The following is a 14,950-nucleotide window of genomic DNA, read 5'->3' on the forward strand; positions in this document are numbered from 1 at the left end:
CCGACGCTCCGACCACATCACCCCTATCCTCCATGACCTCCACCCGACGCTCCGACCACATCACCCCTATCCTCCATGACCTCCACCCGACGCTCTGACCACATCACCCCTCTCCTCCATGACCTCCACCCGACGCTCCGACCACATCACCCCTATCCTCCATGACCTCCACCCGACGCTCCGACCACATCACCCCTATCCTCCATGACCTCCACCCGACGCTCCGACCACATCACCCCTATCCTCCATGACCTCCACCCGACGCTCCGACCACATCACCCCTATCCTCCATGACCTCCACCCGACGCTCCGACCACATCACCCCTCTCCTCCATGACCTCCACCCGACCACATCACCCCTCTCCTCCATGACCTCCACCCGACGCTCCGACCACATCACCCCTCTCCTCCATGACCTCCACCCGACGCTCCGACCACATCACCCCTCTCCTCCATGACCTCCACCCGACGCTCCGACCACATCACCCCTATCCTCCATGACCTCCACCCGACGCTCCGACCACATCACCCCTCTCCTCCATGACCTCCACCCGACGCTCCGACCACATCACCCCTATCCTCCATGACCTCCACCCGACGCTCCGACCACATCACCCCTATCCTCCATGACCTCCACCCGACGCTCCGACCACATCACCCCTATCCTCCATGACCTCCACCCGACGCTCCGACCACATCACCCCTCTCCTCCATGACCTCCACCCGACGCTCCGACCACATCACCCCTCTCCTCCATGACCTCCACCCGACGCTCCGACCACATCCCCCCTATCCTCCATGACCTCCACCCGACGCTCCGACCACATCACCCCTCTCCTCCATGACCTCCACTGGCTCCCCATCAAAAACCGCATTGACTTGAAAATATTACTTTTCACTTTGAAAGCCCTCAACAACCTTGCCCCCCCCTACCTCTGTGACCTCATCCAACGACACACCCCCACCCGTCGCCTCAGGTCTGCTGAAGCTAACCTACTGCAGCCCATCAGGACAAAGCTCCGGACCTGGGGGGACAGGGCCTTCGCAGCAGCCCCCCCACACCCTGGAACTCCACCATCACTCTCACATCATTCAAACAATCCCTCAAAACTCACCTTTTCACTCTTGCCTTCAACTCCTAACCACTAACCCCTTGCCCTTATTCCTCCTTGCTTAGCACTTTCTACTTTTGTTGTTATTTTGTTTTACTTGCTTGTAAGCGCTTTGAGCAGCAGGAAAAGCGCTTTATAAATGTAATGTATTATTATTATTATTATTATTATTATTATTATTGACAGGAAGGCAGAAAGCGCATTATACTAATAATAATACTCATAATAATAGCAGACATTTTTTAACAATGACCACAATATCATTATTTTAATAAACCAAATATGAACAATTGAGGAAAATGAGGAAGAACTGATGATTCAGATGTTGTAGTAAAGTAGTATGTAGTTAGTGCATAAATTACTATGGCAACAAATGTGTTAATTTTCTTCATTATTAGTCGATTGGGCGGGGCCAGTGATAATACAATGCCAGGAGGGCCAGTGGCATTTTACCCTTAATGTCTACCCCTGATCACAAATAAACTAATTATTATTTAATTTGTTTATTTCTCTTAAAAGTTAGGGTAGGTAAGAACGGAGTCGGAGCCCCTCCTCCAACACACATGAACGCGCACATGACTAATAAGGGCACGAGATAAGTTAGTGCACAGGTTGAAGGCCGACAGGCAGGTAGGCCATCCAGTTAGCCGGCTCAGATGATTGGTCGTGCTTTCTACAGAACCACGGCTTCACCAGATGACATGTTTTTATGGATTTATTGTCAAAGCACTTCAGATATTCATTGCTATCGGGATGTTAAAGAGCACCTTGCAGGCTCGCTGGGGTCTGTAACCTGCAAGTTGCTCTTTAACACATTCCATGGAATATAAAAAGTGTCTCTGAAGGAAGTTACCCACCTTTAATAATTGTTATTATTTACTTGTTTATTTCAGCATGTTTTTTTAAATTATTTTACACTTGTATAATTTAACCCTGACTAATAATAATAATGATAATAATAATTAAATGAAACCAAAGTGCAGCAGTTTAATGTTTAATAAAACATGAATGAGTGATATTTAATGTGATTCAGAGTTAGACACATAGAAAACACACTCAAAGTCACTTAAACATTCGTATTCATGTTATTTTCTCACTGAAATATGAAACTAAAGATGCTAAGATGCTAACTGGAAGAGAAAACCTTTAATAAAGTACATATTTATGCTTTTTAAAAAACAGTTTGTTGATTATTTAAAAGCCGAATTCAACACAAAACGTCACTCAATCATAGTCGGTCATTAATTATATTAAAGTGTATATCTATATTTCTTAACGGGGTTCCTGTGATGCTAACAGGATGCTAAAGCTACGTTTCCTCATCTAACTGATTTATTAAGTACAGTTTGTTGATTCTTTGAAAGCCGAATATAGCGGAATACCTTACTCATTCATAAACAATCATTAATTATATTAAAGTGCATTTGTACGTTTTTATTTTAGCAGTTAAATGTAAAACAGTGCCATTTTTTAACGCAGTTCCTCTAATGCTAACAGGATGCTAAAGCTACATGTACTAACCTGCTCCTATGTTGTTGTTGTTGTTGTTGTTGTTTGTAAAGGTTGCAGAGGAGTCCGCAGTTTCTTTGAGGGGGAACTATTTCTGTCTGCTTTAGTAAAAAGGGAATACAGATGTAATCACATTTCCTTCAGAAGATGCAGAAACACTCAACACAACGTCATCACGTCCGACGTCATCACGTAGAGAAGACGTTGGATTTACGTCATTACGTCATTGTTGATGTTCTGAGATAAAATGTACTTATTATTATTATTATTATCATTGTGTCCCAGCAGTGGTGTTTTCAGGCTTTAACACCTAATAGTTTTATATAATGAAACATCCCTGTTGTTTCTGTATTGACTTAATACCACGTAGACAGTTTCCGCCACCAGAGGGCGCCACATCCTCACTGATGAAGGACATTACATTACATGTCACTTGTTAGTCGCTTTTATCCAAAGCGACTCACGTACTCAATACTGTGGGCAATCCCCACAGGAGCAATTTTTTCGCTCTATTCCAAGCCTGTCTTTGAGAATTCTGAGCAGCAGCTGACCTGCAGAACAGGGGGGGCATGAGCCGGCGAGAGTCACGTTACCATAGTTGCTGTGATTACGAGTGTGGAATAAAAATGTCATCTCAGAGCAATGCATGTGTTCAAGCATATTATCAATTGGATCCAGAAACTGACCCTGAAGCAGCGGAGGTTTTGGTGGAGGTGCAAACATCTCGGTTGCAGCAGGACGTTTCTGAATGGTTGTGAGCTGTTGTCCCTATTTATTTGACTCTGTTTGTTACGATGCTTGCTACTTATTCCGTTCAGATGTTGGCTAATTAGCAAGAATGCAATGTGTACAGTTTGTAACTTAGAGTTTGACCCAGCAATAAGTCTCTGAAAGGCGGGGGAAAGTTGTGTGGATAGAGGCAGAGCGCAGCGGCAGGCAGGCATGAGAAGAGCAGGCTGCGATACCCGCTGTGAGTGTTAAAAGTGCATTAAACTTTTTTAATCCGACAGCCGCTGATGTGCACGGAAGTCTGTCCGTTTCGTTAACATTTGAATAGCCAAATGGACGGAAATCCGTCCTACACATATATACGTATATGCGAATGAGAGGTTTGGGAATGCACGTGGCCGTGGCTCATTCCCCTGATTGGTGGAGAGTTGACCAATAAGCAGAGCACCTCTTTGTGACGTAGAAAAGTGTTGAAATCTGGATCCGTTCTTTTCAGATCCGTTGCAGCCCCTTTTTTAGAGATTTTGCTAAGGAGGAAAATAGAGAGGGTTGTGTTTTCTGATACTTGGTGAGTTCCCTGGAACACCGGGGACACATGTTCATGTATAAAAGACGTACAAAGGTGCATTTTGCATGATTGGTCCCCTTTAAATGTTAAAAACATATTAATTATTACGGTTTAATCTGCGTTTATTTATTCATCATCTCCAGACCACAGATACAGATTAAGTCACAAACAGTTTCAGGAGAACGCAGACAAACATTATTAATAATAATAATAATAATAATAATACATTTGAGTTATAAAGCACTTTTCCTGGTGATCATTACATACATTACTACTACATACACTGCTAACACATGCTAACACATGCTCACAAGGTGTTCGGACTGACACGAGATTTACTTGAGAAGATTCCAGTGTTTCCCACAGATCTGAAATATACTTGTTGAGGTGACGTGCAACAACATTAATGAACCTTTCTGTTGGTCGCTTGTTAGCAGACCCTTCACGCGATGGCAGAGCGAACAGGTACTACCCACAAATAAACATATGGACATGGGTTACTATTTAAAAAAAATTGTAAATGTATTTAGGAACCTATTAATGTGATTTTAAGTCGGGGTGGACCTCAAAACCTCTAGGGGGACACACAGAGACCAATCAAGGGCTTTAATTTATGATCTGTATGACAGTGGCCATGTCGGCAGGCCACATCATGTAGACAGCCAGACGAATAAAAGAAAAAAGAAATGTATATACCTGGGCGGCCAGCCCAAGTATAGTCTATGTGTGGGAAACCCTGGATTCTTTTAACAAATGTTAGCACTTAGCTTAGCTTTAGGACTCAGTTCAGCACTAAGCTGAGGGTTTATGCGCGCCTACGATTGTCTTCCCAGGTTATTGTCCATGTTTGGGTTATATCCCCTCTTCTTGTCTCCTCAGGTATACTGTAGCACTGTAGTTCACCAGTAGTACTCTAGTTCACCAGTAGGGGGCGCTGTGCAGAACTGAGGGTCTGAGTTTCCTCCCGGCTCTGACTTCGGCCTCCAGACGAACTCCAGGAACCTTAAAGATGGACGTAGCTGAAAATCAGAGAAGAAGAAGTTAGCGACGGCTTGTTAGCATGTAGCTCTGTTAGCATGTATTTATGTTATCATGTAGCTCTGTAAGCATGTAGCTCTGTTAGCATGTAGCTCTGTAAGCATGTATCTCTGTAAGCATGTATCTCTGTAAGCATGTAGCTCTGTTAGCATGTAGCTCTGTTAGCATGTATCTCTGTAAGCATGTAGCTCTGTTAGCATGTAGCTCTGTAAGCATGTAGCTCTGTAAGCATGTAGCTCTGTAAGCATGTATCTCTGTTAGCATGTATCTCTGTTAGCATGTAGCTCTGTTAGCATGTAGCTCTGTAAGCATGTATCTCTGTTATCATGTAGCTCTGTTAGCATGTATCTCTGTAAGCATGTAGCTCTGTAAGCATGTAGCTCTGTAAGCATGTATCTCTGTAAGCATGTATCTCTGTTAGCATGTAGCTCTGTAAGCATGTAGCTCTGTAAGCATGTATCTCTGTTAGCATGTAGCTCTGTAAGCATGTATCTATGTAAGCATGTATCTCTGTTAGCATGTAGCTCTGTAAGCATGTAGCTCTGTAAGCATGTATCTATGTAAGCATGTATCTCTGTTAGCATGTAGCTCTGTTAGCATGTAGCTCTGTTAGCATGTAGCTCTGTTAGCATGTAGCTCTGTAAGCATGTAGCTCTGTAAGCATGTATCTATGTAAGCATGTATCTCTGTTAGCATGTAGCTCTGTAAGCATGTAGCTCTGTAAGCATGTATCTATGTAAGCATGTATCTCTGTTAGCATGTAGCTCTGTTAGCATGTAGCTCTGTTAGCATGTATTTATGTTATCATGTAGCTCTGTTAGCATGTATCTCTGTAAGCATGTAGCTCTGTTAGCATGTAGCTCTGTAAGCATGTATCTCTGTTAGCATGTAGCTCTGTAAGCATGTATCTCTGTTAGCATGTAGCTCTGTTAGCATGTATCTCTGTAAGCATGTAGCTCTGTTAGCATGTAGCTCTGTTAGCATGTAGCTCTGTTAGCATGTAGCTCTGTTAGCATGTAGCTCTGTAAGCATGTAGCTCTGTAAGCATGTAGCTCTGTTAGCATGTAGCTCTGTAAGCATGTATCTCTGTTAGCATGTAGCTCTGTAAGCATGTATCTCTGTTAGCATGTAGCTCTGTTAGCATGTAGCTCTGTTAGCATGTAGCTCTGTTAGCATGTAGCTCTGTAAGCATGTATCTCTGTTAGCATGTAGCTCTGTAAGCATGTAGCTCTGTTAGCATGTAGCTCTGTAAGCATGTAGCTCTGTTAGCATGTAGCTCTGTAAGCATGTAGCTCTGTAAGCATGTAGCTCTGTAAGCATGTAGCTCTGTTAGCATGTAGTTCTGTAAGCATGTATCTCTGTTAGCATGTAGCTCTGTTAGCATGTAGCTCTGTTAGCATGTAGCTCTGTAAGCATGTATCTCTGTTAGCATGTAGCTCTGTTAGCATGTAGCTCTGTTATCATGTAGCTCTGTAAGCATGTAGCTCTGTAAGCATGTATCTCTGTTAGCATGTAGCTCTGTAAGCATGTATCTCTGTTAGCATGTATCTCTGTTAGCATGTAGCTCTGTTAGCATGTAGCTCTGTAAGCATGTATCTCTGTTAGCATGTAGCTCTGTAAGCATGTAGCTCTGTTATCATGTAGCTCTGTTATCATGTATCTCTGTAAGCATGTAGCTCTGTTATCATGTAGCTCTGTTAGCATATAGCTCTGTTAGCATGTAGCGCTGTAAGCATGTAGCTCTGTTATCATGTAGCTCTGTTAGCATATAGCTCTGTTAGCATGTAGCGCTGTAAGCATGTAGCGCTGTTAGCATGTAGCTCTGTTATCATGTAGCTCTGTTAGCATATAGCTCTGTTAGCATGTAGCGCTGTAAGCATGTAGCTCTGTTATCATGTAGCTCTGTTATCATGTAGCTCTGTTAGCATATAGCTCTGTTAGCATGTAGCGCTGTAAGCATGTAGCTCTGTTATCATGTAGCTCTGTTAGCATATAGCTCTGTTAGCATGTAGCGCTGTTAGCATGTAGCTCTGTTATCATGTAGCTCTGTTAGCATATAGCTCTGTTAGCATGTAGCGCTGTAAGCATGTAGCTCTGTTATCATGTAGCCCTGTTAGCATATAGCTCTGTTAGCATGTAGCGCTGTAAGCATGTAGCTCTGTTAGCATGTAGCTCTGTAAGCATGTAGCTCTGTAAGCATGTAGCTCTGTAAGCATGTAGCTCTGTTAGCATGTATCTCTGTTAGCATGTAGCTCTGTTAGCATGTATCTCTGTTAGCATGTAGCTCTGTTAGCATGTAGCTCTGTTAGCATGTATCTCTGTAAGCATGTAGCTCTGTTAGCATGTAGCTCTGTTAGCATGTATCTCTGTTAGCATGTAGCTCTGTTAGCATGTAGCGCTGTTAGCATGTATCTCTGTTAGCATGTAGCTCTGTAAGCATGTATCTCTGTTAGCATGTAGCTCTGTTAGCATGTAGCTCTGTTAGCATGTAGCTCTGTAAGCATGTATCTCTGTTAGCATGTAGCTCTGTAAGCATGTATCTCTGTTAGCATGTAGCTCTGTTAGCATGTAGCTCTGTTAGCATGTAGCTCTGTTAGCATGTAGCTCTCTTAGCATGTTGTTCTGTTATCATGTAGCTCTGTAAGCATGTATCTCTGTTAGCATGTATCTCTGTTAGCATGTAGCTCTGTTAGCATGTAGCTCTGTAAGCATGTATCTCTGTTAGCATGTATCTCTGTTAGCATGTATCTCTGTAAGCATGTATCTCTGTTAGCATGTATCTCTGTTAGCATGTAGCTCTGTTAGCATGTAGCTCTGTAAGCATGTATCTCTGTTAGCATGTATCTCTGTTAGCATGTATCTCTGTAAGCATGTATGTCTGTTAGCATGTAGCTCTGTAAGCATGTATCTCTGTTAGCATGTAGCTCTGTTAGCATGTAGCTCTGTTAGCATGTAGTTCTCTTAGCATGTTGTTCTGTTATCATGTAGCTCTGTAAGCATGTATCTCTGTAAGCATGTATCTCTGTTAGCATGTAGTTCTCTTAGCATGTTGTTCTGTTATCATGTATCTCTGTAAGCATGTATCTCTGTTAGCATGTATCTCTGTTAGCATGTAGCTCTGTAAGCATGTAGCTCTGTTAGCATGTAGCTCTGTTAGCATGTAGTTCTCTTAGCATGTTGTTCTGTTATCATGTATCTCTGTAAGCATGTATCTCTGTTAGCATGTATCTCTGTTAGCATGTAGCTCTGTAAGCATGTAGCTCTGTAAGCATGTATCTCTGTTAGCATGTAGCTCTGTAAGCATGTAGCGCTGTTAGAATGTAGCTATGTTAGCATGTAGCTCTGTTAGCATGTAGCTCTGTAAGCATGTAGCGCTGTTAGCATGTAGCTATGTTAGCATGTAGCTCTGTTAGCATGTAGCTCTGTAAGCATGTAGCGCTGTTAGCATGTAGCTATGTTAGCATGTAGCTCTGTTATCATGTAGCGCTGTTAGCATGTAGCTATGTTAGCATGTATCTCTGTTATCATGTAGCTCTGTAAGTATGTAGCTCTGTAAGCATGTAGCTCTGTAAGCATGTATCTCTGTTAGCATGTAGCTCTGTTATCATGTAGCTCTGTAAGCATGTATCTCTGTTAGCATGTAGCTCTGTAAGCATGTAGCGCTGTTAGAATGTAGCTATGTTAGCATGTAGCTCTGTTAGCATGTAGCTCTGTAAGCATGTAGCGCTGTAAGCATGTATCTCTGTTAGCATGTATCTCTGTTAGCATGTAGCTCTGTAAGCATGTAGCTCTGTAAGCATGTATCTCTGTTAGCATGTAGCTCTGTAAGCATGTAGCGCTGTTAGAATGTAGCTATGTTAGCATGTAGCTCTGTTAGCATGTAGCTCTGTAAGCATGTAGCGCTGTTAGCATGTAGCTATGTTAGCATGTAGCTCTGTAAGCATGTAGCGCTGTTAGCATGTAGCTATGTTAGCATGTAGCTCTGTTAGCATGTAGCTCTGTAAGCATGTAGCGCTGTTAGCATGTAGCTATGTTAGCATGTAGCTCTGTTATCATGTAGCGCTGTTAGCATGTAGCTATGTTAGCATGTATCTCTGTTATCATGTAGCTCTGTTATCATGTAGCTCTGTAAGTATGTAGCTCTGTAAGCATGTATCTCTGTTAGCATGTAGCTCTGTAAGCATGTAGTTCTGTAAGTATGTAGCTCTGTAAGCATGTATCTCTGTTATCATGTAGCTCTGTAAGCATGTATCTCTGTAAGCATGTATCTCTGTTAGCATGTAGCTCTGTTAGCATGTAGCTCTGTAAGCATGTATCTCTGTAAGCATGTATCTCTGTTAGCATGTAGCTCTGTAAGCATGTATCTCTGTAAGCATGTATCTCTGTTAGCATGTAGCTCTGTTAGCATGTAGCTCTGTAAGCATGTAGCTCTGTTAGCATGTAGCTCTGTTAGCATGTAGCTCTGTAAGCATGTATCTCTGTAAGCATGTATCTCTGTTAGCATGTAGCTCTGTAAGCATGTAGTTCTGTAAGTATGTAGCTCTGTAAGCATGTATCTCTGTTAGCATGTAGCTCTGTAAGCATGTATCTCTGTTAGCATGTAGCTCTGTAAGCATGTAGTTCTGTAAGTATGTAGCTCTGTAAGCATGTATCTCTGTTAGCATGTAGCTCTGTTATCATGTAGTTCTGTAAGTATGTAGCTCTGTAAGCATGTATCTCTGTTAGCATGTAGCTCTGTAAGCATGTAGCGCTGTTAGAATGTAGCTATGTTAGCATGTAGCTCTGTTAGCATGTAGCTCTGTAAGCATGTAGCGCTGTTAGCATGTAGCTATGTTAGCATGTAGCTCTGTTATCATGTAGCGCTGTTAGCATGTAGCTATGTTAGCATGTAGCTATGTTAGCATGTATCTCTGTTATCATGTAGCTCTGTTATCATGTAGCTCTGTAAGTATGTAGCTCTGTAAGCATGTAGCTCTGTAAGCATGTATCTCTGTTAGCATGTAGCTCTGTTATCATGTAGCTCTGTAAGCATGTATCTCTGTTAGCATGTAGCTCTGTAAGCATGTAGCGCTGTTAGAATGTAGCTATGTTAGCATGTAGCTCTGTTAGCATGTAGCTCTGTAAGCATGTAGCGCTGTAAGCATGTATCTCTGTTAGCATGTATCTCTGTTAGCATGTAGCTCTGTAAGCATGTAGCTCTGTAAGCATGTATCTCTGTTAGCATGTAGCTCTGTAAGCATGTAGCGCTGTTAGAATGTAGCTATGTTAGCATGTAGCTCTGTTAGCATGTAGCTCTGTAAGCATGTAGCGCTGTTAGCATGTAGCTATGTTAGCATGTAGCTCTGTAAGCATGTAGCGCTGTTAGCATGTAGCTATGTTAGCATGTAGCTCTGTTAGCATGTAGCTCTGTAAGCATGTAGCGCTGTTAGCATGTAGCTATGTTAGCATGTAGCTCTGTTATCATGTAGCGCTGTTAGCATGTAGCTATGTTAGCATGTATCTCTGTTATCATGTAGCTCTGTTATCATGTAGCTCTGTAAGTATGTAGCTCTGTAAGCATGTATCTCTGTTAGCATGTAGCTCTGTAAGCATGTAGTTCTGTAAGTATGTAGCTCTGTAAGCATGTATCTCTGTTAGCATGTAGCTCTGTTATCATGTAGCTCTGTAAGCATGTATCTCTGTAAGCATGTATCTCTGTTAGCATGTAGCTCTGTTAGCATGTAGCTCTGTAAGCATGTATCTCTGTAAGCATGTATCTCTGTTAGCATGTAGCTCTGTAAGCATGTATCTCTGTAAGCATGTATCTCTGTTAGCATGTAGCTCTGTTAGCATGTAGCTCTGTAAGCATGTAGCTCTGTTAGCATGTAGCTCTGTTAGCATGTAGCTCTGTAAGCATGTATCTCTGTAAGCATGTATCTCTGTTAGCATGTAGCTCTGTAAGCATGTAGTTCTGTAAGTATGTAGCTCTGTAAGCATGTATCTCTGTTAGCATGTAGCTCTGTAAGCATGTATCTCTGTTAGCATGTAGCTCTGTAAGCATGTAGTTCTGTAAGTATGTAGCTCTGTAAGCATGTATCTCTGTTAGCATGTAGCTCTGTTATCATGTAGTTCTGTAAGTATGTAGCTCTGTAAGCATGTATCTCTGTTAGCATGTAGCTCTGTAAGCATGTAGCGCTGTTAGAATGTAGCTATGTTAGCATGTAGCTCTGTTAGCATGTAGCTCTGTAAGCATGTAGCGCTGTTAGCATGTAGCTATGTTAGCATGTAGCTCTGTTATCATGTAGCGCTGTTAGCATGTAGCTATGTTAGCATGTAGCTATGTTAGCATGTATCTCTGTTATCATGTAGCTCTGTTATCATGTAGCTCTGTTAGCATGTAGTTCTGTTAGCATTTAGCTCTGTTAGCATAGCTGGTGGAGGCTCTTACTGTCGCACAGGTGCATGATGGGAGGTGGCAGCGTGTGGAAGTAGTGATGCTTCAGAGCTTCCTGAGCAGATATCCTCTCTGAGGGGCGGAGCTTCAGCATCTGAGACAGGAGATCCTCCGTCTTCCCAGGGAGCTGCTGGAGCCTGGAGGAGAGCTAACATGCTAACTGCTAACATGCTAACACACAGGGTATCAGACTGCAGCCTGGGGAGTGCTAACACGCTAACTGCTAACATGCTAACACACAGGGTATTAGACTGCAGCCTGGGAGAGAGCTAACACGCTAACTGCTAACATGCTAACACACAGGGTATCAGACTGCAGCCTGGGAGAGAGCTAACACGCTAACTGCTAACATGCTAACACACAGGGTATTAGACTGCAGCCTGGGAGAGAGCTAACACGCTAACTGCTAACATGCGAACACACAGGGTATTAGACTGCAGCCTGGGAGAGAGCTAACACGCTAACTGCTAACATGCTAACACACAGGGTATCAGACTGCAGCCTGGGAGAGAGCTAACACGCTAACTGCTAACATGCTAACACACAGGGTATTAGACTGCAGCCTGGGAGAGAGCTAACACGCTAACTGCTAACATGCGAACACACAGGGTATCAGACTGCAGCCTGGGGAGTGCTAACACGCTAACTGCTAACATGCAAACACACAGGGTATTAGACTGCAGCCTGGGAGAGAGCTAACACGCTAACTGCTAACATGCTAACACACAGGGGGTGTTTCTCAATCGCGAGTACGCTTGCTTGGTAGCACGTGTCTTCCGAGCGTCTTGGTTCAGAAGCTAGGCAAGAATACTTCCTGGCATTTGGAAAACAAAGAGTAGAACAGGCTAGCGAGTGTGCAGGTGTGCGTCATATGAGAGGCCCCGCCTTACATTTTCCACAGATTTGGGGAAATTGGTCCGTGAGTATGGGGGTTATTTCCTATCTTTATTCAAGAGCTTGGTCTTTACATTTGAGAGCATACTTTATGGATTTCACTTTCATAATATGGATTTATTTCCCTCAAAACCTGTCCTTGCACTCAAACAGTTCCTGCTTGCACTTAGATTTGCTCTGCTTCTGCTCAAACTGTACGCTTGCACTCAGATATATTGCTGCTTACAGGTTTCCTGTGTTCCAGCTTAAAACCTTCTCATCACACTCAGGCTGTTTCTGTGCGCTCGTGAAATGTCTGCTCTCAGATTTCTTCCGTGCACGCTCAGAACTTTTGTGCAACAACCCTGTCAAAATCCCTCAACCAATAGGAGGCCTGGTGTCCTTGCGGGTACGTTCGCTTTACTTATTAGAGCGTCCCGTAAGGGTTACTCTTTGGTTTATAAACTACCACCCTCCACAGGTTTATAACATAACATGTACTTCACTTTTTAATTTACAACTTTTTTGGGGGGGGGGGAAGCACAGTTAGTATACAGTATACCAGCACCTTACATAATAGCTACGCTCAGTGGCGGACTGGGACAAAAAATTTGCCCGGGAATAAAATAAAATAGTCCCTCTGTTGTCTTCTGCACAAAACATAGTGCGAGGTGGCTGCTATGCAACAACAATAACATCTAGCGAACATATTAGACAGACAGCATTGTCGTTGTTTTAGGTGCTTTTTTTCTGGAGATAGGCACTTCTCAATCCACTCCTCCATAGAAAGGACACCCCGGAGGTCGAAGTTAACCTTAAGTGTTTCCATCTTAAGCTTTGTTAGTTAGTTAGTTAGTTAGTTAGTTAGTTAGTTAGTTAGTTTCGTAACGGACGTAATGTAACAGCTGTACGGTTGCAGCTTTTCTCAGACGCGGAGGGATACTGACTTGTGAAAAGTATCTACAATTATACCCGGAATATACGCTCATTATATCACTGCTAAGAAACATCAGATTGCTTGATTTGACTTTTCCGTTTTATAAATATATACTAACTGTGCTTACACCCCCACCCACCCAAAAGTTGTAAATTAAAAAGTGAAGTGAACTAACCCTAACCCTAAGTGGAGTAGCCTACAAAAAGCCGTGGAGGGCGGTAGTATATAATACCATAAGTAAAGTGAACGCACCCGCAAGGACACCAGGCCTCCTATTGGTTGAGGGATTTTGAAAGGGATGTTGCACAAAAGTTCTGAGCGTGCACGGAAGAAAACTGAGAGCAGACATGTCACGAGCGCACAGAAACAGCCTGAGTGCGAGGAGAAGGTAGACCCTCCAGAAAAACGTGATTCTGCGATCGCAGAATTTACCGCATAATCAGCAAAATGGCGCAGATTTTTTAAAGGCCGCATAATCCCCGCATTTTTCCACACAAAGATGAGAAGAAAAGTGAACTCGTCTTGATGTGACGTCATCAGCTCATATAGAGTGAACGTGTGGAGCTCACACGATAGAGAAAACACCAAGATGAAAATATCTAATCCATCTCATTTACCGACGAACATTTCTACTAAAGACCGGGCAAAAAGTGGGGGGAAACTATTCTGCACCCCGTGCAACTGTGTGTTGGAGCATAAGAGAAAATCGACGGTGACGACCCACTTTGATTCATTCAAACATTCTAAAATGCTTTCTGCTGCTGCGGACAAGAAAGCCAAATAACTCACGTTCACGAGGCATCAACCTCCAAAACCCTTTGGAGGGCTACAAGAAACGAGGTGAGTAGCTACAAGATTGAAGCTGCAGATAACGAACGAGTAAATGAAAACAGAATGAGGCGGAGAAGTGTGTGTGTGTGTGTGTGTGTGTGTGTGTGTGTGTGTGTGTGTGTGTGTGTGTGTGTGTGTGTGTGTGTGTGTGTGTGTGTGTGTGTGTGTGTGTGTGTGTGTGTGTGTGTGTGTGTGTGTGTGAGATTAAAATAGCCCAATTGCTTTTACAATAAATAAACATTGAATGTGTTTCATTGAATAGGAAAGGGGTTTAACGTTAGTGGCAGGTTGTGTGTGAGAAAGAATAAATAAGACCGCCCAATATTTTAAAAAATTGTTATTCTTTTTCCCGCATATTTAGCATATTTCGCAACTTCCCGCAATTTCACCGCATAAAATCACATAAACCCCCGCATGTTTAATCGCATAATCAAGGAATTTAGCCCGCGTTTTTCTGGAGGGTCTAGGAAGGTTTTAAACTGGAACACAGGAAATCTGTAAGCAGCAATATATCTGAGTGCAAGCGTACAGTTTGAGCAGACGCAGAGCAAATCTAAGTGCAAGCAGCAGAGTTGGGTGTAACGCGTTAATATCACTTTTGTCTGTAACGGAGTAATATAACGCGCTACTTTTATAATTCAGTAATCACACTACTGTTACTAACATTTCCCCGACACGCGTTACTTCGTTACTTTTATAAAATCAGTCATAATCACATTGACAGACAAGAGGGGTTTCCGCCGCAGGTTTATATGTACGTAATCTGCGCGACTTGCGCGTCCACATCTCCACGTGCACTGGTGCATAAACATGGCTAAGTTAGCGATAACTTTCGAGGGGTGGAGGCAGAGCCGGCCCGACCCATTAAGCGACAGAAGCGGCCGCTTAGGGCCCCGCAGCCACCAAGGGCCCCGCCGCCA

General features: G+C 43.1%; 2 protein-coding genes across 5 annotated transcripts in view; both read right to left on the reverse strand.

Moving 5' to 3' along the window:
- LOC307032435 (sentrin-specific protease 7-like) overlaps nucleotides 1-2,814 on the reverse strand; it is a 29,484-nt gene extending 26,670 nt beyond the window's left edge. For all 4 annotated transcript variants that reach the window (XM_079670415.1, XM_079670413.1, XM_079670414.1 and 1 more), the window contains exon 1: nucleotides 2,634-2,814. The gene's annotated coding sequence lies outside the window, so the exon portion shown is untranslated. The remainder of the gene's footprint in view (nucleotides 1-2,633) is intronic.
- A 1,214-nt stretch (nucleotides 2,815-4,028) lies between these two features.
- The window catches only part of LOC307033464 (cyclin-dependent kinase 15-like), a 57,237-nt gene continuing 46,315 nt past the window's right edge, over nucleotides 4,029-14,950 (reverse strand). The window contains exons 12-13 of the mRNA XM_079671950.1: nucleotides 11,384-11,526; nucleotides 4,029-4,937 (exon numbers count right to left, since the gene is read on the reverse strand). Of these exons, the coding sequence (XP_079528076.1) occupies nucleotides 4,837-4,937; nucleotides 11,384-11,526 (244 nt within the window). The 3' untranslated portion in view covers nucleotides 4,029-4,836. The remainder of the gene's footprint in view (nucleotides 4,938-11,383; nucleotides 11,527-14,950) is intronic.

The sequence above is a fragment of the Notothenia rossii genome (genome assembly GCF_949606895.1).
Source record: "Notothenia rossii genome assembly, chromosome: 3".
Taxonomy (NCBI): Eukaryota; Metazoa; Chordata; class Actinopteri; order Perciformes; family Nototheniidae; genus Notothenia; species Notothenia rossii.